We start from the raw sequence: 24,775 nt of genomic DNA on the forward strand, positions 1-24,775 counted from the left end.
TAACAATAATTTCCTTTTCGCAAAAAAAAAAAAAAAACGAGTAAGGCAAAAAAAAAATTCTCGACTGCTGTTTTTAAGAAAAGGTTGGACAGTGTTTTGAATGTCTAAAAGCAACGTTCGAAATCTTTGCCAGTATCAAATAGTTTGCTGTTTAAGAAACAAAGTTGGTGCATGGCCAACAAAAACACAATTTTTTTGTGGTAAATGTTTATTATTAAAAGTATCACCAAACCTTTATGGCACTTTTGGCAAACAGCTTACTGTGCAGTGCAGCTTACTTCACAACATAATGGTTTAAAATCCATAATCATTAATATTTTTAAGCTTTTCTTCAACATCTTTCTCTGTTGAAGACACAGCTTTTTTTGACAAAATGATATTTGAACCTAGATACTTTCCTTTTTGATTCTTTTCGTACTTGAATGTACTTTAGACTTTCTGAGGCCAGCATGCTTCAATGTTTGTGGCCAAACAGGCAGACGAGACCAACGCGTTTATGAACTCGAATAATAAGCCTGTTTTATCTTAAGGCAGCATATCTGTTGTGTAAACACAAATCTGTAAACTGAAGAGTGTATTCACAAAACGTTTGCGTCACTAACTTTGCTAACTACCTTCCCTCAAGCTTTTTCGTCTACGTCACAGCTTTTTCAAAGAGAACACATTTTTTCCGGTTCCTCCCCTTTTGCCATATTCCGATTGTGATTGGCTCAGAAGAACGTCCGTCAGGCAGGCTCCACCCACTCGCTCCACGACTCGGTTGGAGCTGCCTGGAGAAGAGGAGCGTTAGTCTGAAGTGGGTATCGTGTTCATCTATCACCTGAATAAGATGCTTTAGCTTTCGCGACACCATTGTAAGTATTTATATATTTTTAAGACACATCAGCTGTTGTTATGTTGTCCTGCTGGTTGGATTCGTTTGACGTCTTTACACAGAAGCGGCGTGTTGGCGCTGAGCGTCAACTTGTGCCGCTGTCGATAGAATTATTAATGGGCTTCATTCAGTATTTGTTACCGGGTACATTTGCTTGATATACGGCTGGGGTAAATGTGTCACGAGACAAGCTTGAACGTTGACGAGTAAAGGTGTAGAGACTGGGAGTAGGAGTACTGTCTGCGCGGGGCCACCTGTGGTTTTTCCCTGTTGAGTTTTTCCAATACTTTATTTCCTCCTCATTTTTTTTAAATTTTCTTTTCCTTTTATTTATTTTTATATTTAGTTCTGTTTGTCTGTCCCGTTTTACACTATTGGTACTTGTAAACCAAATAATATGCAAATAATCTATTAATTAGCTGTTTACCAATTCAAGTTTTCAAAATAAAGTTAATCAATGCTGTCATTTGTTATAAATACGTTATTTTCGTGCTACTTCTGTGATGATTGAAAGGTTTTAATCTCATCATACAGTGAAACAACACGGAACCTCAGCATCTATTAGTTCCGACCTCTTTTTCTGCAGAAGTGTTAATCCCATTACTATTACTGTGAAATCAACTCACAACTTCCTGTTGCAGCATTCCCATTCAGAACCCCTTTCCTGTTTCAGTTCTCCAGCTAAAAGCACTGGAGGGTAGATATGCTAATGCAGTTGGTTTATTGTTCTTCACAACTTTCAAACTGTTTTCACTGAAATCTTTTTCTATTTTTTAACATTATTTGTTGTAATTTTGGGGCTAATTCACTTTATTTTCTTTTTTTTTCCAATTCCCAGTTCAAAAACTCAAAACGGCCAAATGAAAAGAATAACAGAACCTTTAAGTAAGTTATGATATAGGTTTCACGGTTTTGAGTCATATTTTTCCACAGTACAGTAGAAGTAGGACATTTAACTAAAATCTAATATATTTTGTGTAGCAGAAAAAAATCTATATATATACATACATATATATTTTTTTATGCAGTTGATTAAACTCGGATGGACTTTTTCATTTCCGTTGGTGACTGAATTTTTATTGGCCATTCTGTGTGTGAGGAACTCATGGTCTGGAAATCTTGAACGATTCTGGTTCTGGTAAACCACAGAATCAGGTGATCGTGGGTTATGGTCATTTGAGTTTTTTGGGACTCAGTTGCTCAACATAAACCTGATCATCTGAAACACTGCAACACTCCTTACACCCCTTTTAGAGGGGGAGGTGGAAATGCTGGGTCCTCAGCTTTTCTCCAATGATTATTCTGCAAAGACAACCATTGGATTGTCCATTTCTGCAGTTTCCAATCTTTACATTCTTATTATTTGGTTCATTTGGGAAATTCTGTTGCCATGGTGATAAGCAGTTGCCTTAAAACAATGACTCCCCCCCCCAACATATTAGTGAAGGAATTTATTGAGGATTTTTTTTAAAAATAAAGCTTACTCATAATGTATGATTCAAAATAATAATTCAAATAATAACCTAAGTTTTGAATAGTCTTTTACATTGTTGCTTAAGTGAGTCTGAAGAATTTGGTGTCTTCTGGAACAGATCAATAACTGAGAATTCCTCGTCTGATTTATTTTTTTCTGTGCATTTGTTCATGATTGACTCACATGCAAAGTCAGCATGAGAGAATGAAGAATGCATCCGAACCCTGAAAGGGAGGGTCTATTATTTACTTGGAAATATTTCTCAACACCTCCAGGCTGTAAGTAAGTGATCATGAGATAAAAACAACCCATGTAAACAATTGGTGTGACCTGTTGAGTCATTGACCTTTTAAATGCTTTGAAGATTACTATATGATGTCATTGTCACAGTGAAGACAGCTGGGTTGTGCTAGTCTTGTTTTTTGAACAGATTTTCAAACACGGTTACTCTTTTTCCCATAATGCTACAACATATATAGAAAGCAATAAAGTGAAAGACCCTCGCTGTGTAGCTTTTGATCTATTCTAATAGCATTCCCAGTGGGCTTTTCGTTAGGATTATGCCATTTTTAGGACAGATTAAAAAAAATCTGTCTTTTTTTGGGACATAGTTTCTGCATAGTGGCAGGTGTTCAATAGAAATTCACCTCTGAGTTGTGGCATTGAGTAACCCCATCCCCCTTCCCGTTATCCAACTGTTTACAGTCTCCTGCTAGCTTACAGCCCCACTAGGACCTCCAACCTAACGTTACCGGTGCAACAAAAAAATGCGAGCAATATTGCCTGCACCTGATTCACAACAATTCGAATAAAGCAATCCACAGAAATACTGTTTTTTTTAAAGATTAGTTTTCCTTATATATGTACTCCATTATCAGAAAAATGCCACAAGAACGTGTTAGAAACACCAAATAAATACAATTTTCTTTAGAGTGGGTCTTTAAAGGCAATTAAGTTGAAGCAAAATTCTCAATTTTACAGGGTTATCCTGAAATAGAAACTACAAAATCCGAATTTCTTTGGTCAGAGAGTTTGCCAGCATTCAGCTACTTGGCTGAAACGCCCCAAAGCAAGATTTTCTGACAGTCTCTCAGACACAGGCTGGGGGGCCGGGGAAGGTTTTTCTCTTTTTATGACGGGTCAAACAAGTGATTCTCGTCAAGCTCAGTTATTTTTCAAAACCCTGCTTGGACAACATCCTGAGGTGTAAACATCCAGTGTGTCCAACCTGACTTTGAGTTACTGTATATCTCTGTCGATTTGGTAAACCTCCACCGAATACACAGGTTAATGTGGAGGCTGCTGATTTAACCAAAGCAAGATTGTGCAGATGTCCTGAGAAAAGCCCACCTGTGCTCGTGTGAGGTTAGAGCATCCTCTGATGAGCACACAAACCAAATGACTTCTCTGTGTAGTGCTCTAAAAGTTTTCATTAAACTGCAAACTGAATGTAGTTATGCTTGGTATCCATGGCAACGTTGGACTGAGCAGTCACACAAAGTGTCCCTTATCTCAGCAGGGCGTACGAGAGGCTTATTTTTTGTGGTGATGCTTTTCAAAGCATCGGTCAGAAATGCTCCTGTTTTTAATATAAGTCCTCTTGAAAATAACCAACTGCTTGCTTTCTTATTGGGGCTACTTTTTATCTCTTTGTTCATTTACTGATATTTGTGTGTTCTTCTGACGGCTTACAAATATAAGTTCCGAAGGACGGTTTAAAAACGCATCAGTTGTATATTTAGTCTTAAAAGCATATTTTGTCACACATCTACTCCTCTATCTTCATGACTCTTTCCTCTTTTGGAGTATAGATGAATATGGCCAGATGTGAGTCTAGTTAAAGCCTCTTATGCCTCTTTGATAACCAGTGGCTCATCCACAGCTTTAGCCCGATAATTCCAACATCTATAAAGACACATTTCTGACCAAGTAAGCCAGTCATGGGGTGGAAGTACAGCTGTGTAGACTGTAGGTTAATGGCTCTGCTGCTGTGGAAGTGCTTGGCATGAAGTAGAAAGAGAAGCAGCTTTGTCAGTGCTAGCATGCCTGTCATTCCAGAGCTGGAAACTCTCGCTTGACCATCCCTCAGGCTCAAACACTTGTCTTTTTCCTAAATCGTGCTCACAATGTGCGATGAGGACATTTTGGGTTTTGTGTTGCTTTAAGCCTTTAAAGACCCACAACAATCATATTTAGTTCAATTGTAAAAGTGTTCCCAGCGATCTTTTTAATTATGATTATAACCTTTTTAGCCAAAATCAAAAACCCGGTGTCATTTTCTCTTAGGATATAGTTTCTGCAGAGCAGCAGGAGTTCCTTAAAAGTTCAGAGTTCCTTTATTTGCCACAGTAGAACATAAATGCTCTACTGAGCACAACTGCCAGCTCACCTTTGCACAAATAGCAGTCATGATAGAATGATGTTGTTGATATATATTTGTTTATGTGCATAAATATGTGCATGTGTGCTGTAGTTGTATTATGTTGACATGTTGTATGTGAAGATTGTTGGAGCCCACAGGTATGTTTGTAACATTTCAGTGTGTGTGGACAGGCCCCGCCCTTATGACTAACCTGACAGCAACGATGATAAATCTCCAGCAACTTGTTGCTTTGTGTCTTTACCCCCCCCCCACACACACACACATTTTTTTTCATCCTCCAACTTCCTTAACCCCCTCTTTATTTTTCCACCCAATTTCTAACATCCCACTCTCTTCTCTCCTTTTTTTTCTGTCCAGTTCCAGCAAAAAATTTATACAATATAAATAAAGCTTAGCCTCAAGTACGAAAGAGGTTTATTCAAATATACACCTCGTGTGTCAGAAGATTAATAAACCCCTATTGTAACAGTTACATATGTCCAACACAAGAGACTTTCAGCTCTCATCTGTTAGATCAGCTGCTGCAGAGCTGAACAAATGTGTTGATGGATTTTTCTTTTTAAAGGAAGAAAAACAAATTCACCTCTGAGTTGTGACTGTTGACGCAGAGTAAGCCCACCCACACTTCTCGTCACCCTTCTGTTTTAACTTTTTAAGATAGCTTACAACCTATCACGCCCCCAACTTAACATTACTAGTGCAACACAAAGGGTGAGCAATATTGGAGCTATCCAGCCGAACAGTTTTGAATAAAGAAATACGCAGAAATGAAATGTTAAGCTCAATTTTCTTTAGGTCCTCGATATTCGGAAAAATACCATAAGAGCGTGTTAAAAACACACTTTGTTTTTACTGGAGTGGGTCTTTAACATCAACGCATCTGTATAGCCTTTTTATGAATGGTTGAATCCGAAAAGCCTCATTTCTCCAAGTTGTATTTTAAAGAGACGTCTTTCTGTGAAAGTGCTCAAAGTTGATGCTTCCTGTGCAGTGCATGAAAACCTGCAGCAGAAAGAACACAGAAGCAATTTCTTCACCACAGAATGATTGGTATTGGTTAAAAAAGCAATGGAAAAAAGAAGTCAGATGTTTTACTTCCTTTCTGTTGTCGGCTCAAAATGAAAAACATTTTCGCCATAGTTCTTAAACATACTCATTCAATATTGTCTGCTATAGTCTGTGAGAACGGTGGTTTTTTTCCCCCTTAACAAGTCTGAACAGATCATTTATGAGCTTTTGTGGTTTTAATGATTGACTAGGGTTATGTAAGAGTGAAGGGAGAAGCTCTGCTGATCTTACGCTGCAAGAAAGCCAGCAGTGCAGAGTTCTCAGTTATCACTCACTACAGGTTCTGTATGTAGGGCACATGGCGGGATGTTCAGGGAATAATGCCCCGCCTTCAGTCACAGTTCAGCTCTGGCAGTTATTTTAAGTTTAACACAAGGAGGTGAATTGCAGAAGTCGTATGAAGGAAAAAAAACAAGTTTCCTGATGCTCAAAGGTAATTTTGAAGTTCTTGTTGGAAGGAAGTGGTAGCAGACTTTACTGATAATTCTGAATGAAACGGGGAAAAATAAAGAGGAAGTGAAGACCGGATTGGAATTGATTTCTCTGCTATAAAACTATCATTATAAACATTTGTAAATTAAGACTCTTTAATGGTTTTTACCTTTTTTTAAACACGTAAATGTCCTGATAGCTTTGTAGCTGAATCCCAGCTGCAGGATGCAGAGGCTATTTAGTCTATGTATGTTTTTATATGCAACAGAGGCGGCACAAGTCCCAACCTGAAAATTGAAGGCAAGAACAGCTTCACGAGTTAAATCTAGCTCCACGAGTTTATCTTTTGAAACCTACTCCAATGTGCTATCTGTCCTTTTAGCCTGAGCTGGAAAAGCTGTGAAATAAGTGGGCCGGCTGTGTGTCCCAGTCTGCTGTAGCAGAGTGTTTACTGTAGCTAGTCGGGTGTTGTGGTGTGTTGGAGGTATCGAAGTACGGCTCACATTCTTTCCTGTTAGTGACTCACGTCCTGAGCATGGCACAGTCTGTAAGCAAGACCTTGGGGAACTTCAGAAAACACACAAGCGAGCTCATTTGAAGCAGAGCGTCCCTGCAGAGGGTGAAGACTATTAGCATTAAAGTCTGGACGTTTATGCAGTTTTAAATGCAAATGAGCCACCATAGACCACCCTCCAGACATGATTTCATTGATGCCCCAATACTACTAAAGACAGAGAGCAGCATTGGCACACACATATCATGGCCTACTTTGTAGATGTGTGACACTTGTGCAAATCAAAATATTGCAATGAATCCTCTATTTTTCGTCATCAAGTTACACCAATGCCTTTGTTTCTTACTTTTGACCCAAGTACACCTGGTGTAACCAAGGAGACTCAATACGAGCCCTCTCGCTCTTCAGGGTGAGGATGCATATCTGTGATGTTTGGAGAAGATGGCACAAATATTTGAGTTTCCATTTTTTTGACATGAAGACCCCTTCAGCTGCACTTCAGTCCCTTCGGGCTGTCATGTGCCTTTTTTAATGAGGTGTGCTTCTGTCGAGCCGCCCCACCATAAACAACCGAGTGCTTCAATAGAAGAATAATAAAAGCCACGAAGGTGGTCTCTGTGATGTCCAGCTTTGTGTCATTGAGAGGAATAAACCGTAATAATGAAGTCCTTTACTGTCAAAGGGGATTTTCATCATTACAACTTTGAAAACATATTTACCTGGTTGATTGGGACTAATGTTGTAACCATTGACTGTATATAAGAACTGGACTGAGAGACCCCTCCTGCCCCAAACAGGAAGTACATGCTGGCCCCAATAAGCCAAAATCCCATAGACTTCAATAGAGAAATAAACTGCTATTAGTCGGGCATCAAATTTGTCAGAGTAACCATTCTTGCTTTTTTTAAACAGATTCTTGCTAATCCTTTTTTAATCATAGTTTATGAATAAACTGGCCAATCAGATGACTCTATAAAAGAATGTGGTGCCCGCTGGCCTCCACCTTCAAAACATTTGACAGATTCTCCCGAGGCCACGGTCATTGGCAAGGGTGTGGCCTTCCAATAAATTCCCTCCTGATTGGCCAGTGTAGTTGCCACAGAAATGTTAACACTAGCTGCGTTTACATGGACAAAAGTAATCAGAAAGAAAGCCTGATCGGAAGAAAATTGCATCATGTAAACACGCCGTTCGGAATAGTCTGCCCCGAACAGACTCGCTCGGATCAAAATTTCTTTCCGATCGAGATAGGTGGGTTATGCCGATTGTTGATCCGATCGTTGTTCGTGTAAACGGTTCATTCTGTTCGTGTGTCCCTTCTGCTCTGGTTTAACGTCATGCATAGACGGTGTTTCGCTTTGGAGCTCTTTGCCTCTCCCTTCTCTTACACCCCTCATGGGGGGGGGGACATTCAAAACACAGCTACATTCAAAGCAGAATGTCGCTCAGTCCTTAGAAACCGTTCAAACAATCACGTGGATTTGTGTTTCCAGTCGTGTCCCGACAAAATAAAGGCTGATGTTATTCCCACATATTTACGTGCAGCCAAGATGCAGATTGCGGCATTTCCCGCATGGATTTTGTGTTCATCAAACAAGGTCAATGTTGTTAGCGCGCGTTGTTAGCCTTCTCATAACCCTGGCTTCTTCCAGCTCCGTTCTTCCAAAAAAAAAAAGCACTGACCACACGGATTAAAAATAAATTGATGAGCAAACAGGCGCTTCATAATATTCATAACAGTAATAACAGCACGTTTAGAAGATCATCTCGTATATTAACTAGCTGCCAGTTATCTACGGTGTGGCAGTTTTACTGTGGGACTCATTTCTTCTTCCGGTATTTCAAACACTACTGCGTATTCCCAAATGATTTATTCCGACCGAAAGTGTGACCATGTGAACGTTCGTTCTAATCGGAAAAAGGTTTTCTGATCCCATGTACACGGTTGAATTTTAATCCGACCATTGATCTGATCATGATATTTTGCGCATGTAACCACGCCTACTGACTGACTTGGACCAGTTACTTCTTATTGCCGTCGTCTGGCTCCAACATGGCAGCGCCCATATTGCAAAAAATGGCAGCTGAATTGACTTCATTTTGTTGGAGGCAAGAGTAAACCATTTTCTATGAGTGACATCATAAGAATTGGTCCAGTCACTTACATACAGTCACTGGTTGTGACTACATTTGTTAAACATTATTGTAAACAGATTGGCTGAAAAGACTCATCCTCCCACGGAGGTTGATTCGTTCTATTGGAATGTTTTTTCTTTATTTGAGCAAACATATTGACTGCATATCCATTAATCGTATTTTAATTTATAGGTTTGACTGAAGTCTGAATAAAGGGACTGTATTAAATAAAATTAACATGGAAGAGGTCTAAAAAGTCTCCAGTCAGGTCCGTCATGGGAATGTCCTTAGTTACTGTGCTGGTTTCAGGTCTTTAAAACCCCAAAATTATCTTTTTAACATGTTCTTGTGACATTTTTCTTATCACAGAGGACATATATTGAGAAATTTAAGCTCAAAATTGCATTTCTAAGTATTTTTTTATTCAAATCATCGTGAATCAGGAGCAGATGAAAAAAAAAAGGTTTGAAAAAAATCATATTTGTGGCGTATGCCCAGCATTTGATCAAAACATTAATACTTTGACAACATTATATGCTGTTTTGAAGTGACCTGGTGTTACAACAACATGTTTGGACTCCAAGGACTAAAATAAGTAAACGCGTGATCACACTTTGACCTGAGCGATTACTTCTTTACGCGGGAACCTTCTCATTAAACGATCATGTGATGTTGTGACACGGAAGGTTTCCAGCTCAGCTGCTGAAGTTGCATTTCATTTTTGTCCAGTCATAGACAGTGTGATATTTCTAGATGTTGTTGTCATAATGGTCCTGTCAGGTTGTCATCAATATTCAAGAGCAACCTTCAAAATGTGTTTGATCCCTCAACTTCCATTAACTTTTGACTTTGAAGCATTTCTTTGAGCTTTTGTGTGGTCTTAGTTTACATCTATCAGCACATTAAAGCTTGCTATACATGCATATCTATTCATTGTAGGGAAACATCAAGGTCTTATGAAAATGACTGTAGTCTGGATGTTTTTTTTCCAGCTTCCCCAAAACTCTGCTACTTTTAGTGTCTAGAGTTTTTTTTAGTGGCATATTCCACTTTTGTCCTAAGTAAGAATGTCCTTTAATAAGCCTCCCTTCTCCTCACAACCAGCGTGACCTTTGTGCCGCTCCAACATCTATTTGCTGTGACCTTTCTTTGCAGTGCCACCGTCGGGGTGACATTTGAAGGTCAGAGGAATGCTCCAGGTGTGACTCCAGTTCAACAAGACATTTGTCAGAGAACAGCTGAGTTCCAGGAAGATGACGACGCCCTCTCCCACACACAGCGACAGCAGCGACTCTTCTAAACATGAGAGCAACCGCGTACGTCAGCATGTGGGGATCCTGCAGACTGCATCTTGGCTCGTGTAGTGAAATGAGTGTTTCCTGGGAAATATTATTTGTTTAGTTTTATGTAAATGCTGTGAGGGTGGATTCATGTTACTGTGTGTTTGTCTTGCACTGCAATCACAACGAGAGATGATTCTTCTTCATGATGGTTAAATAATAATCAGCTACAAAGGTTAAAAAGTGAAAAACCGTAATTTACACACATGCTCTCTTTTCCTATTCTCTGCTGGTTGTCCATCTTATTCTGTTTTTCCTGCGTCTCCTTTCAGGATAGCTGGGAGATTGTGGAGGGTCTCAGGGGGGTGCCTGCCAGCATGCAGGAGCCCGACAGACAGGAAGGCTTCCTGCTCAAGAGGAGGAAGTGGCCAATGAAGGGATGGCATAAGGTAAAGCCTCACTAGTCATCTTAAAATAGTTTCCTCACACAAAGCCCAACTTATTTGATTTTAGAAACGTGAGACATGATTGAGGAAAAATTACTCTAGTTTATTTAGAAACGAAAATGAGGGATTGCAAGTATAAAACCTGCTGCTTGCACATTTGAACATAAGATCTGTCTTAAAATGTAGACATCCATTTGACCATTTCTCACTGCCTTAAGTCATATTAAGAATACACTCGTATGGGGGTTGACTCATACAGGTGCTGCAGGTTTTTTGGTTGTCTGGGGCCGTGAAGGTGTCACACAGAGGAGCGGACCCATCTTAAGGGGACTGCAGGTGTGTCTTGTAGTTCATTTTGTGGAACAACAGCTACAATAAAGGGACGTCATGGAAATGGTGTACGTGCAGCTTATATTTATCCACACAAATACTTCAAGGTGCATTTGTCCAGACACACGGCAATGGTACATTCCAATTTTCATGGTGTCCTATGAGGTGGCCGTACGGACTGCGCCCTTTAAGATGTGTCCGCTCCTCTTTCTGACCCTCCACGGGCCCGGACAACCCAAAAACCTACAGCACCTGTACAAGTGAACTACCAGACGGGTGCATGTTACTAAGGCTTAAGCTGTTGCCAAATTTACTCTTATTCTTTCCAGGCTGTTTGTTTTCTATAAGTTCATAGCTTTACCTTAACTCACCCACACTCCCATGTCTACCCTTTTATTGTCCTCGTTCTTACCTCTGCCTTACCTCTCAGTGAAAACTGAGACATAAAGCTCTCTGTCAGCATACCTACCCCGTTGTAAAACTAACATGTGCCTGCACTGTGGGGCTCTATCTTTATGTGATTCATTTTACTGCTGCTTTTGTACCATAGGAATGGTTAAGTCGAGGCAAAAACTGTTTAATTCATACTACGTTTCGCTGAAAAGATATAAGAACCCTGTGACTCATATTATTGAATAACTTCTTTCGATTGTTTTCTTGCCACTCAGCGATATTTTGTGCTGGTGAAGGGCATCATGACGTATGGGAAGCGAGGGACGGATGTAAGTGTCTCCTCATCTGTGTCTGTCACTGTTCTCCATGTGAGCTGAGCATGAAGGCTAACTTTAATAACCATATTTTGCACAGATTCAGAAAGGGAAGATTCATGGTTGCATAGACGTCGGCCTCTCCGTCATGTCTATCAAAAAGAAAGCCATGTGTATTGACCTGGACACTGAGGACAACATCTATCACCTCAAGGTAAGTCCATGGAAGAGGAACCCCTGGTAAAATGATATGCTTCACTACCTGCAAGAACCTGTCAATCATTTTATGCTCTCCAGGTGAAGTCCTCAGAGCTGTTTGAGGAGTGGGTGTCAAAGCTGCGTCACCACCGTTTGTTTCGACAGAACGAAATTGCGGTGTATCCTCATGAGAGGCACCTCTTCCACCCCCACGCCTCGTCCTCTCCAACCTTTAATGACTCGTATAGACGGGTAAATGTCCATGCCATTCTCGTAGAGATTTAATGCATCTTCAACTCAAGTTTCTCTTTTCAAGAAGGACTGACTCTTTTGGTAATTTCTCTTTGTAGTCCACTCTTACCAAGCAGGCGTCGGTCCACCAGGCTAAAGTCAGCTCCTGGCTTCACTCTTCAGAAGACATGAACAAGTGCTCCAAGGGTTGGCTCGGCTTTTCTTTATTTTCTGCCTTCTTTAACACCTTTAACAGCCTCAACACAGTTCAACAGATAAATATGAACTAACGCAACTCTTCAACCGTTTCCGCTTCAGATTTTGTTGGAATTACGTAAATTCCTTAAAATGGTCAAAGAGTTACGGTAGTTCGAAGAGCGTGCGGTGTTGACCCTTTAACACTGGAGATGTTACTTGCTACACCTAAATAATACGGTCTTTGACATACCGTACGTAAATCAGCTGCTCTTGATGAGGAGAAAGCTGCTTATCATATCTGCTTTTCACTGACGTGTAATGTAAAGGGTTGCATATCAGCGCAAAGCCGAATTTCTCCGCTCCAGAATCCGCTGGAATTGTGTTAACAGTGTAAACGGTTGAAGGGTTACCATAGTCGAAGGAATGTAAACAGTGGAGCAAAAGCTCTGGGGTTTAAGTGTTAATTAAGGCTGGAAAACAGTCCATTGCTCTGCTTTGTCGACTGTTTTTGTCGCTACGTGGCAGTGCATGCTGGGATGTTCTATTTCATGGTGTATTTTCATGGTGTTATTACTCAGAGCTAGAGGAATGCGAGTCTTATCTGTTGGAACTCAACCTGCTGCTAAAGAGCATGGAGGTCATGCATCGCACATACTCTGCTCCAGCCATCACATCACTACAAGTGAGTGTCCAAACAAGGGTTGAGACAGCCAAACGTAACGTTGCAGCGGTGTTGTGATCTTTATTTAAGAATTGATCAATGTCTGCTGTTGACTACAGGCGTCTGCCTATGACAACCCTAAGAAGGAGAAAAGGCCAAAGAGATGGAGATCCAAAAACAATGGCAAAGAAACTAAAGCCACACTTCAGGTATTCTTTTATTATTTAATCACCTATTCATACATGCTGATGGAAAAAACATGACTTTCCTTTGACCATCAGGTCCCCAGCTGTATCTCTTCTCAGTCCCCTCGTCTTCATGCTTCCAATCCCAACCTCTCCACCACCTCCTCCCAGGAAGTCTGTTCCGAGTCCCCAGACTCCCCGACAGACGTGTCGCGTCTACAGGAAGATTTCTGCCGGCTAGCCAACAACAGTGAGTTCATCCCTGAGAAGTAGCTTTGAGAGAAAAAAAGGCTTTACCTAGTTTGACACTTGATAACTCAGTTTCTATGACAACCCCATACCTCAGTACTACTCTTTTTTTATTTTATTTTTTTCTCCCCCCGCTTCAGTTCACACTACCTTAAAATCAGCACACAGTTCTCTAACAGCAGAGAGAGACAGACTGAAGCACACCATCGACCTGCAGGGCCCCCAGCCGGCACAAGTTGTGGGTCTAAAGGGTGTCTTTTCCTCAGTGAGTAGTAGAGCGCATCAAAAAGTCATGTGACTGCACGGTCGTCCACTATCTACCATCAGACATTGTGTCTTTGATCAGGAATCGCCTGGAACCCCTCAGTCCCTGGTCCACCAGATCTCCAATGAGAGCAAAACCTCCATTCCAGAATCCATATCAGAGTTCTTTGACGCCCAAGAGTACCTGCTGTCCTCTTCTTCATCTGAAAATGAGGTATCACATGATCAACCACGTAGATCTTTTAGTGTTGTTGAAGTAGGCCATTGTTACACCCTCCTGCCTGTCACATATAGGAATCACAAAGGGAATCTTTCCAGGTTGAACCTGTTCCAGAGAAAGTTTCCAGTCCCAAATATTACCAACATCTGATAGCTTTCTCTGTATATACAGTGTTCCCTTTTTTATCGCAAGGATTACGCCCAACAAATAACCTGCAATAGGTGAAATATAGTAGGATTACAGATGTTTTAAGACTGTATAACCCCTCACTACACACCTACTCAGACATGAACATTTTCACACTTTTCTCTTTTTTTTTACTATCAAAGCTCAAAGTTTCATAGAAACATATGTCCAGTAATGACGATGTTAACAGCCAATCAGAACACAGTGCACTGTAAAGAAAAAAAAGATGCAAAATTGCACTGAAAATAATCTGTGAAACAGCGAGACTGCGAAAGGTGAACCGCGATATGGCAAGGGAACACTGTAATGTTACGTTCACACCGGGCGTGTGCTGAGCGGTCAAGAACGCTCTGAATGCAGATTTTCAGCATATGGTGTTCAAACTGGACTGTCTTTACGTAATACTAGCGCATGTACTCACAGCTGGAAGAGGCTTGGAGCGAAATGTCAGAGCGGTGCAAATCTGGTGAATCTTGCTCCAGGCTTTTTCTTTCACCGCTCTATTCCGATAAATGAAAGACTTGGTGTCGTAGAATTCCGGCCGGGCAATTTCTCCTCCATGATCTATTTTCAAACCTTTGACACTTGTTTGGAAAAGAGCGCTACCCATGCGTCTCTACCAAAGCAGAGTCCCTGATTGGTCAAAGTTCAACTAGTTTAACTTTCAGCAAGTGTTTAATTGCTGTGCATTTTGTATGTAGAGCCCAAAAACGGACTTACGCAGCAACGTGCATACACGAGAGTTTTGAACGTGGAAACACCCACGTCACTCAGACATGTGATTCTGTGTGAATGCAGCATGCCCTCTGTGAATAATGTTTTGTACAAATACATTAACTAAGACAAGCAAGTGACATGTTGCCTTAACACTTCACAAATGTCCTTAACTTGATTGTTCAAATCTAATCATTTATGATTACCGTAACTTTAATTCATTTCTTTTTCCCAAGGTGTCTGATGATGACTCTTACGTCAGCGATGTCAGTGACAGCGTCTCCATGGATACGTTCGATGGGAGGAGCGAGAGACAAAACTCTGGTACAGGAATCCGTAAATTGTTTTCACTGAAGTCATTCTACTTCATAATGGGATAGAACAGTTCAAATAAACAAAGTTTCTGTCATTGAATCAGGGATTGGGTGTCTCTTCATTTTTTGGGCTCAACTTCTGTGTTTTTAACTTAAAAGTGTCAGAATTATGATGAACTCAGATTAAAAGTGCATTTATTCCACACATCCCTGGCTTTTAGACAGGTTTATTAAATTTCAGACAGATTTGACCAGTTATGTGTGAACAGTTTTATTATTTTCTGTATTAACCTTTAACCTCCGGCTGGAGTACTTAATGTATAAATCAAGTATAAAGGTAAATTGCCACATAAAATCTTAATTTGTTTTTTGCTGTCATAATAAAGAAAACATTTTATTTTGCTACACCTTCCCCATCCAGTCAGCAGCGTGGTGACCGTCGCTCGTAGGCGTTCCACGCTGCCATCCACCTGCCCCTCCAGCAGTGTTAGCCTGTGGAACATCCTGAGAAACAACATCGGCAAAGACCTGTCCAAAGTCGCCATGCCCGTGCAGCTCAACGAGCCGCTCAACACCCTCCAGAGACTGTGCGAGGAGCTGGAGTACAGCAACCTGCTGGACATCGCAAACCAGACTCATGACCCCTACCAGCGCATGGTGAATAGCAAGAAGTCATGACCAATATGATCTTAGCTCACGAAAAGCTGTGTTGATATGAAAAAATGAGAAAAGTATTACTACGTTGCAACAGCATGAACCCGTGCAGCAAGGGCAGCTTGTTTTGAAGAAATGTCTGGAAAACCACCAGGCCCGTCTGGAACGTTTTTCTTCAGTCATACTTTTGTGAACTGTCTAGTTTTAAAAATAATTTTTCTTGTTTATTAAAAATAAAATGTTTGCACAGACCTACTATCAAGTGTTAGGATGTCTGAGCTTTCAAAGATGTGTTCTCTGTGCGCTGACAGGAGCTAGTTTTTCTTGGAGAGATCACAAATTGAATTATGATCATGAAAATTAAACATTTTGGGGGAAACGTATTTTGTTAAATAATTATTAAACACATTAACTGTGTGCAAACCATTGGCTGAAATGAAATGCAATCCAATGCTTTAATTGCTGCAACAATTGACACAAAAGCTTTGATAAAATTCTAACCAATAAGTGTTTTCCTAAATATTCTAAGAGAGCAAAAACAACATAGTGGTGGAGTGTCTTCCCTGAGAGCGGAAGTTCATGTGTTCAAATCCAATATACCAAACCTAGTTGTGTGACAACTAATGGGACTTTAATTTTAAGTTATACTTTTTACTAGACTGTCTACTGCGTATTTTAATTCATTTCTTTTTTTCTCTTTGGCTTATAAAACTTTTTTTCCGTTTTTAAGGCAAGCATGTCCAAAGTCCGGCTTGCATTCAATTCTCTACCGTACTGCAGGCCACCACAGTGGTTTGTAGTTCTGAATATGATAATTCGTTGTTATTTTTTGGTCATAACATGTAACATTTCATATGAACCCAGATTTAATGCTAATAATTCACTGTAATTTTGGTAAAAATGTATTTAGATATGTTTTATGTGGAGAAACGAAAAAGATTCCATTCACATTTAATGCTGTTATAAGGGTTCAGTGAATTCTGGCGGATTGGTTGGCCCCCATCACCAAATCTGACCCATTTTGCAAAAAAATAAAGTGGACACCTCTGATAAAGGTGTTCCCACACTGTAATTAGACACTTTCTGCTTCCATGCTCACATTGTATTTGCATGCAAACACTAAAAGCCTGGTGAAAACCACGATTGTTTGTTTGTGTTCTGAGCAGATTTTTGACCTTTTCTCATGTTTCCACACAGGTGTTTGTTGCCACGTTTGCAATATCTGCCTATACTTCCACCTACTGCCGGGCGGGAAGCAAACCCTTTAACCCTGTCCTGGCTGAGACGTACGAGTGCGACCGGCCCGAGAAAGGCTTCCGGTTTATAGCCGAGCAGGTAGAAGCTTTGAACATCTTTTATTTAATTTCTATTCATAAATAAAGACATATTTTCAATTAGAGATAGAAATCCAGAACTTAGAAGGTAATGGCTGCCATGATCTCCCCTTCTCTCCTCCCAGGTGAGTCACCACCCGCCTGTGTCAGCATGTCATGCGGATTCAAAGAACTTCAAATTTTGGCAAGGTGAGAGAAAGCAATATTGTTTGGAGTAAATATTAGAGTTCCTCACGCCTGCTTGCTTGTAAGTGAGTGCTTCCACGCCTTTTTTTCCACCAAGTGTTGTCAGCGTGTTGGAGGGTTTATTTAAAGTGACAGCTCAGACTTTGGAGATGTTTTGTGTTTACGGTTATCAATAGCCAGCGAGTGTCAAGAGTTATTTGAAAAGAGGAAAGGGAAAGGATCAGATTAGCAAAGATTGACATCTGATTGAGCTGCTAAAAAATCTATGTTTGATCATTTCTTTTTCAGATGTACGATGGAAAAATAAATTCTGGGGGAAATCCATGGAAATAGTCCCGATTGGAACCACCCATGTGACTCTACCTGCGTAGGTCTTTTATTTAAATCAATCTTTTGTTCATGTCTGTCTTCATCTTCAAATCATATGCCTTCATTCTGCTTTCTGCATCCTCTGAAATCAATCTTTACGACTTGTATCATATCCCCATCAGTCCTCTTTTTGGTCCTCATCCAGACCCCTAACCTCCACATCCATCCATCCATCCATCCATCCATCCATCCATCCATCCATCCATCCATCCATCCATCCATCCATCCATCCATCCATCCATCCATCCATCCATCCATCCATCCATCCATCCATCCAGCTTTCTAAACATTGTCAAACCATCTCCTCTTCCTTCTTTTAATCTGAGATCTTCCACTTTTGTTTTTACAGCTCCGCTAAAGGCCCATATTTGACCCAACTTTAGGTTACATTATTAACTGGTATTCATTCTTTTTAGTAGAGCAAAATTTTTGTTTTATTTCATCCTTTCCTACACTACCTCTAAAGAACCCACTCCAGTGAAAATGGTGTTGTTGACATGTTCTTATAGCATTTTTCTGATGTGTAAAGAAAATTAAGCTTAAAATTGCATTTCTGAGTTTTTCTCTATGCAAATCAATGTGGATCAGGAGCAAACGATAAAATGCCGTTTGTGACCTAAAAGCACGCTGGGCAAAGATGTCCTGAGAACCAAAGAGAAAAAAATCAAAGAGAACACAAAGGCTCGTCAGAGGACATGTTTATGATCCCAAAGACTCGTGGGAAAATAATCTGTAGACGGATGAGTCAAAAGTCAAAAACAGGGTCTCAGAACAAGAGGATCAACCAGATCTTGTGATGTGGTGGTTTCTGTCTGTTCTGCTGCTTCAGGAGCTGAAGAATAGTTTTGGTAAATGGAGCCATGAGTTTGGTTTTTGCTGTCCACTAAAATCCTGAAGCTGAATGTGCTCCATCTGTTCATGACCTTAAACTGAAACCTCTAAAGCAGGGGTCCCTGACCCCCACACCAGGCCGGGCCACAAAGAAAAATAAACTTGATCTACATTTTTTCCCTGTCATTTCTAATCTAACTGAGGGAAATTTTATTTTAGAAAACTACTGGATTCTCTTCACCGCATCCAGTCGCGGTGACACGATCACCTGTCAAAAATCCATCTGCTACTTACTTAAAGCAGCTGCACCAACTGCCTAATTAAAACCCCCAAGCTAGCAGAATTAACAAAAACAAACATATTTGGAAAGTTTGTCTTCATAGAAAAGAGCCAGTGAGGAAACAGAAGAGCCTTTGACTTCAAAATAAAAGAAATCTGCATTTAGCAGACAAAAACCCGGAGTCTGTACTCCAAATATGGATTTATTGCCACAAACATTCCCCACAGACCATAATAATAATGCAGAACCAACCAGATGAATATTGTTGCAAGGATGATGCCAATAAAGTTGGATTCAGGTTTATTATTAAATTTATGATAGATATTTTCTTCTTTGCATTTCTTTAAAAGTCAAACCAGACTGAAGTTGCCGTCAGAGTTTTTGGCTTCAACTTTAACAGTTATAGGCTAATATATATATAAAATAATCACCCTAAGAAGAGATTATAAGAGGAAGAGTGTTAGTCGGGGACAGCTGGTAGACTGTCCCCCAGTGGTCAAACAGCTGCAGGAATTTTTGAAGATGAAGATAAACTTTACCCTCAAAAGTGAACTGGAAGCTAAAAAATAAGGAGAAAAAAAATCCGGCGTCCACTTCAGCCTCGTGAAAGCTGGCCCTTAAAAATGTTGTGTGACATTAAAGTGGTCGGTGGTCTCAAAAAGACCAAGGATCTAAAGGATTTGAGCAGAGTTAGTGTCCTGACCTGAATTTGAATCAGATGTTTCAAACACGCTATCGTCAGTAATTAAGGTTAAAGGTTAATTACTGTCACTTAAAGTCACAGGGGTTTGGGTTTCTTCTTTAATAATTAGCACCTTTCTTTAAAACTGCATGTTGTCTTTACATGTTTTATTTTTGTCTGATTGAATTTGATGATACACTGAGCTGAAGTCTGACAAACACCTAAAAAGAAACCCCTATTCACACCACACTTTGCATGTGCACACGCGTGTGAACTGTAAAGTGGATTACAACTCTTGTTTGTTTTTACAGCTTTGGGGACCACTATGAATGGAACAAAGTAACATCCTGCATCCACAACATTCTCAGCGGCCAGCGGTGGATAGAACACTACGGAGAGATGTCCATCAAGAACGTCAACGGTGATGTTTGCCAGTGTAAAATCACATTCATCAAGGTGAGAAAACATGGATGTGCACATGAGAGTTTCTGCAGCTCTGTTGTACAATGACTGACTATTAATGAAGGGGAAGGAAAAACATGTAACATTAAAGATCAGTTCAGATATAATTGATGTTTTTAGTGTTTTTAACATATACTTGTTGCATTTTTTCTGATGGACGACATATAACAAGACATTTAAGCTTAAGATTCAGTTATGAGTATTTCTTAATTCAAGTCGTGAATAGAGAAGAGACGAAAACATGACTTTTGAAAAAGAGCTTGTCTGTGACAGTCTCACCCACAAATTTCTAATGAACTCGTGCCATTCTGCAGAAACTGTCCTAGAGAATGACAGGTTTTTTGATTTTGGCTAAAAAAAAGCTTAATCATAATTAAAAGACCTCTCGAAAGATAATGGAAGTGGGTTTTTAATGTCATTGTGTTGTCATTTTTCATAATGATTCTATGAAATATTTGAATTTCTATTAACAACTTTCTAATCTCCAGTGTTGTGGTGACTGGAGTTTGCTGAAATCCAGTCACGTGTTTAGTGGTGGTCATTTTTGGCTCCGCGACTGTCTCTGCTTTTTGAAGGGAATCAGCGCCCCCTGGTGGAAAAAAGAGAATCACATGAAATTATTTTGTAGTTAAATGATTCAGATCTTATCTGATCATTAGTGCTGTCATGCAATTACTTTTTTGTGTGATTAATTAATCATGGACTTAAAATAATTACCTTAATTAATCTATTTTTAATAACTGCTGTGAAAACTCTCATTTTGTGGTATTCATTTAAATTTGTGGCACAATAAAAAGATCAAAATACAATTTAAAAAGTAGCTTTATGAAGTTTTCTCATTAGAACAGACTTTCAACCTTTACTTTTACACTACTCAGAGGCATTTCTTTTAGTTTTTAACAATTAAGAAAAATATATATATATAAATATATATATATATATATATATATATATATATATATATATATATATATATATATATATATATATATATATATATATATATATATATATATCAGGTTCACAGTGTTTTAATTTGACACAAGAGGAAACGGTAGAAAAGCTTTTCTTAGCAAAACACAAAATATTGACCACAAACTCCTTTTTAATACCAGAATACATATGTTGATGTACCTTATTCCACAGTTGCCGTGTGATGCTATCTGCCCTCCGCTTACTCCATTAATCAATGATAACAAACACTTCGTTGGGCCTTATCCCTTCCAAAATAGATAATAGTTGTGGGGTTATGGGATGTTTTGGAATAATTCTGTATCTACAAAGCCGCATATTGATGACATCAGAGGAACGACGGGCTTGTGCTGCGTACAGGGAGGGACATGAGAGCGATACAAGGCGCGTTTTCATGAACGTTTAATTTGAAACGTTCATGCACGGAAAAAGTTGGACCGTTGTCTTATTTGAGAACACAACAATAGTTGTAGATTAAAATTTAAATTCAAAAAGCGCTAATTTGTAATTGCTATTAATGTGACAATTTGACACCCCTACTGATCATATTGGATTTAAAGGGTCTATACATGCGGTTCTTTAGCCTTTTACAGTAAACTATATCTATATATGATAAGATATTACCTTTGACACACAAAAAGACAGATTTTTTTTATGTAATATTACCGGTAGTTATTTTTTGCGTGCAGGAGGCTGTTCCTCACTTCTCTACGTCATAATGTGAAAACCCGTTCATTTTCATAGATCGGGAGGGGCTGGTGCTCCGAGCACGAGTTTCAGAGGAATACACAGAAATGCGTGAATGGATCAAAATACCGCTTTGGGGGTTTTTTATAGTGAGGAATGAACATGATGATAGACTTAAAGGTTTTCCATTTGTTTCTATCTACTTCTTCAGGCAAAATCGTGGAGCTCCACGGTGAATGAAATAAAGGGCGTGGTTACAAATGCTGAAGGGAAGACTGTGCACTCCATTTTTGGAAAGTGGCACGAATCTGTGTTTCAAGGAGACCCTCCTTCTGCCACGTGCATCTGGAGAGCAAGTGAGTGGACTGTCCAAAAAAAAAAAAAAATGTCACCACTATTTACTGAGGCTCAGTTCTAACAGCAGATTGTTTTTTAACGTCCTCAGAGCCCATGCCCAAGGACCAGGAGCAGTACTACGGCTTCACCCAATTTGCAGTGGAGTTAAATGAGCTGGACTCAAATTTAAGACCACTGCTCCCTCCTACTGACACACGCTTTAGGCCAGACCAGAGGTCATTAAATCCTCTTTTCTGTCATTTCTAAAGAATTCCACACTTTAATGTCTCTTTCAGAGGATTTAAAGCGTCAGAATGTGATCATGTGGCTCCCTTTTTTTTGGACATACAGTATTTTGTTGCCAGCCCCTGCTTAGCATGCGTGGTGTGATAGTAATTCCACAGGCGTTACCATAGCAACAGTTGTTCAAAATGGCAACAGTTGTTGAAAATGTTCTCATACTGCCCAAATGAAAAGCCATGTAAAGTCACTGTTTAGTGACACTCTGAACATCTTTTTCAACCCCTAAATGTGTGCATGTTAAAGCAGTGAGGCCACATTCCAACCAGTAACACTGACTTGTTCAAACTTCTTCCAGGCTGCTAGAAGAAGGGAACATAGACGGCGCTGAGGAGCAGAAGCAGAGGATAGAGCAGCTCCAGAGGGAGAGAAGGAAAGTGCTGCAGGACAACAACATGACACACCAGCCTCGCTTTTTCAAGTAAGCCTCTCTCGCTCTCTCTCTCTCTCTCTCTCTCTCTCTGCTCCTTAGTAAATGTGGAAATCTAAACGTTTCCACTTCTTTATTCCTGGAGCGTCCTGATGCGGAGTTTTAGACCGGATTCAAATCAGATGTTGCATCCCGATCCAAGATTGCATATATTTATTTTATTTGGAGATATTTCAAGCTTATTATTACATATAAAAGAAAGAGCTAATTAAAAGTTTAGTTTTTAAAAATCTCATTACTGGCTTTACTTTATGACACTTGAACTTTTATTTATTTATTTGTTGACATGCCTGCTGGGTATTTTAAGATGAGGTGCTGTTTTTAAATATTTAATTCAAATTTAAGTTTGAATTTGGGCTATTTTTGCTGGTTCATAGGTCACTATTTTTACTTGATTGTTCAAGCTCCCTGTTGTGTCCATGTCTTTCATTCAAGAGAAGACTGGGCTCAACAAAATTAAGAAAAGAAAAAAAAAAAGTTAGAAGATTACATATATACCAAAAAAGAATTTGTGTACCATCAGCGCTCTGGACCAAACTGATGTCTCTCTTAAGGAACAAACACGTAGTGGCCCCTAGTGACACACATTTTTTTAGTTCTCACAAGTGACTCTAAGCGCTCTATCAGAAATGGAGTGATGTGTCTGCAGATGGATGCGGAAAAACATTAGGGAGGGGTCAAAAAGTCAATCTTTGTTTACTCAAAGTTACAAAATTCAGATAAAAATACTTTCTTTCAGTCTGATAAAAAAAAGCATTCCTCAAGTGGAAGAGTATTGTTTAAATGTTAATGAATGAAATAAGGTTAAAAAATTGAAACGGGGGACCACTTGGATTAGTTTATTTTGCATATGTTTGTTTTTAAGTGTTAAAGTATTGTATTTGGGATTCGGTATTGGCAGAAACGCCAGTGACTCGGAATCGGATCGCCGCCAAAAATACCTGATCGGGACATCAGGATCAGGGATCCCCTCTGCCTTGTTGGAGATCACAAACGTTTCTTGCGTCAAACATCAGAAATCCTCTTATTTGATGTCGCTTAAAGTGAACAAGACTTCATGTCCCCCAATAATCACTAACAAATTTTCAGTCTGAATACAGCTAATGAATTCATTACCGTTTAAAAAAAAAAAAAAAAAGAATTCATTACCGTTTTATTCAGACAGACCCATCTTTGGAGGTGGTCTCGGTTATTTCCAATCGGACTGAGCTTCGGTTCGCTCTGAGATTCCTCAGACTGAATACAACCGTCCTCGGGGCGGAACAACTGAACCAAAACAGTCACATGATGTAAACAGACCTGACCAATGAGTGAAGAGATTTTTTGCCACAGTATTTTGTTTGCAAGTTTTGGTTTGAATCAGGAAAGTCCGCTTAAAGTCAGTCTGAACACAGACCAAAACACAAGGTTCAGGACCGGATCCGGACCAAGTTAAGCAGACTGGGTCCAGACCAAAGCTCTTCTCCAGTCTGAATACACCCTTAGTTGCATTTGTGCTTTTTGTTTGCAGGAAATCCAAGGATGACACCTGGATAAGCAACAACACATACTGGGAGCTGCGCAGAGACTCCGGCTTCAGCAAAATGGACTTCTCTGTGTTATGGTGACCTCTGGATTCAGCCCAGTCACTCTGTCCCAAGATATCAGGATGAGGGAAACAAAGAAGGTCTAAAAAACAGAAGTAAAACCAGCGTCAAAGCGTCTTGACCGGGTTAACCTGGTTCTCCACGTCATAGTAACTCCAGTCCCCATGGACCTGCTGCTTCCTCCTTTGAACTGTCTGTAAATTAGTTGGTTTTTATTATAGTGTATTTTATGCCTGGAACTACAACGGTCATCTGTGTCGACTAAAAACAGGAACATGTTTTGTTACATCTTAGCTTTTACCAAAGTGCCTTTTACTGTAATGCTGCATGTAACCAGCTGCTGTGGCAGTTATGCAAACTCACTTTAACTCTGTGACCAAGTGATGATGGAGCAGCGCTCCGCTGGAGCAAAAGTGTGATCCACATGCGCCTCAAGATGATCATGTGTTCTCGTTTTAAAACAATGTCAAGCCTTTTTCTCCTGCTGCCTTTGCTTTACCGGTCATGGCTTTATGGGGCTGTGGAGACGGTTTTCCACTGAGAAACTCAGCATTAAAGCTTCTTATAGAGTGGAAGAATGATGGTGTGTCCCAACTACTTTG

The 24,775-nt window shown here is 39.8% G+C and overlaps 1 protein-coding gene across 1 annotated transcript; it reads left to right on the forward strand.

Annotated features, from left to right (window-relative positions):
• The first annotated feature begins 728 nt into the window (after window positions 1–728).
• On the forward strand, window positions 729–24,751 carry LOC101163258 (oxysterol-binding protein-related protein 3). Its single transcript, XM_011480881.3, has 22 exons — window positions 729–854; window positions 10,037–10,197; window positions 10,494–10,610; window positions 11,606–11,659; window positions 11,745–11,858; window positions 11,942–12,094; window positions 12,193–12,280; window positions 12,850–12,953; window positions 13,052–13,141; window positions 13,214–13,367; window positions 13,507–13,631; window positions 13,713–13,844; window positions 14,987–15,074; window positions 15,486–15,721; window positions 16,916–17,053; window positions 17,178–17,241; window positions 17,527–17,605; window positions 19,712–19,856; window positions 21,733–21,877; window positions 21,967–22,093; window positions 22,456–22,578; window positions 24,098–24,751. The coding sequence occupies exons 2-22, from the start codon at window positions 10,135–10,137 to the stop codon at window positions 24,192–24,194; spliced, it is 2,436 nt and encodes an 811-aa protein (XP_011479183.1). The 5' UTR covers window positions 729–854; window positions 10,037–10,134; the 3' UTR covers window positions 24,195–24,751.
• The last annotated feature ends 24 nt before the right edge of the window (window positions 24,752–24,775 follow it).

The sequence above is a fragment of the Oryzias latipes genome, chromosome 11 (genome assembly GCF_002234675.1).
Source record: "Oryzias latipes chromosome 11, ASM223467v1".
In the NCBI taxonomy this organism is placed as follows: Eukaryota; Metazoa; Chordata; class Actinopteri; order Beloniformes; family Adrianichthyidae; genus Oryzias; species Oryzias latipes.

What these genes read in the sequence shown, in the direction of transcription:
- LOC101163258 (XM_011480881.3), top strand. Translation starts at nt 10,135, where the DNA reads ATGACGACGCCCTCTCCCACACACAGCGACAGCAGCGACTCTTCTAAA. An exon ending in ACAACATCTATCACCTCAAG is followed by an intron (nt 11,859 to 11,941) that starts GTAAGTCCATGG and finishes TATGCTCTCCAG; the next exon opens with GTGAAGTCCTCAGAGCTGTT. An exon ending in TCCGGTTTATAGCCGAGCAG is followed by an intron (nt 17,054 to 17,177) that starts GTAGAAGCTTTG and finishes CTCTCCTCCCAG; the next exon opens with GTGAGTCACCACCCGCCTGT.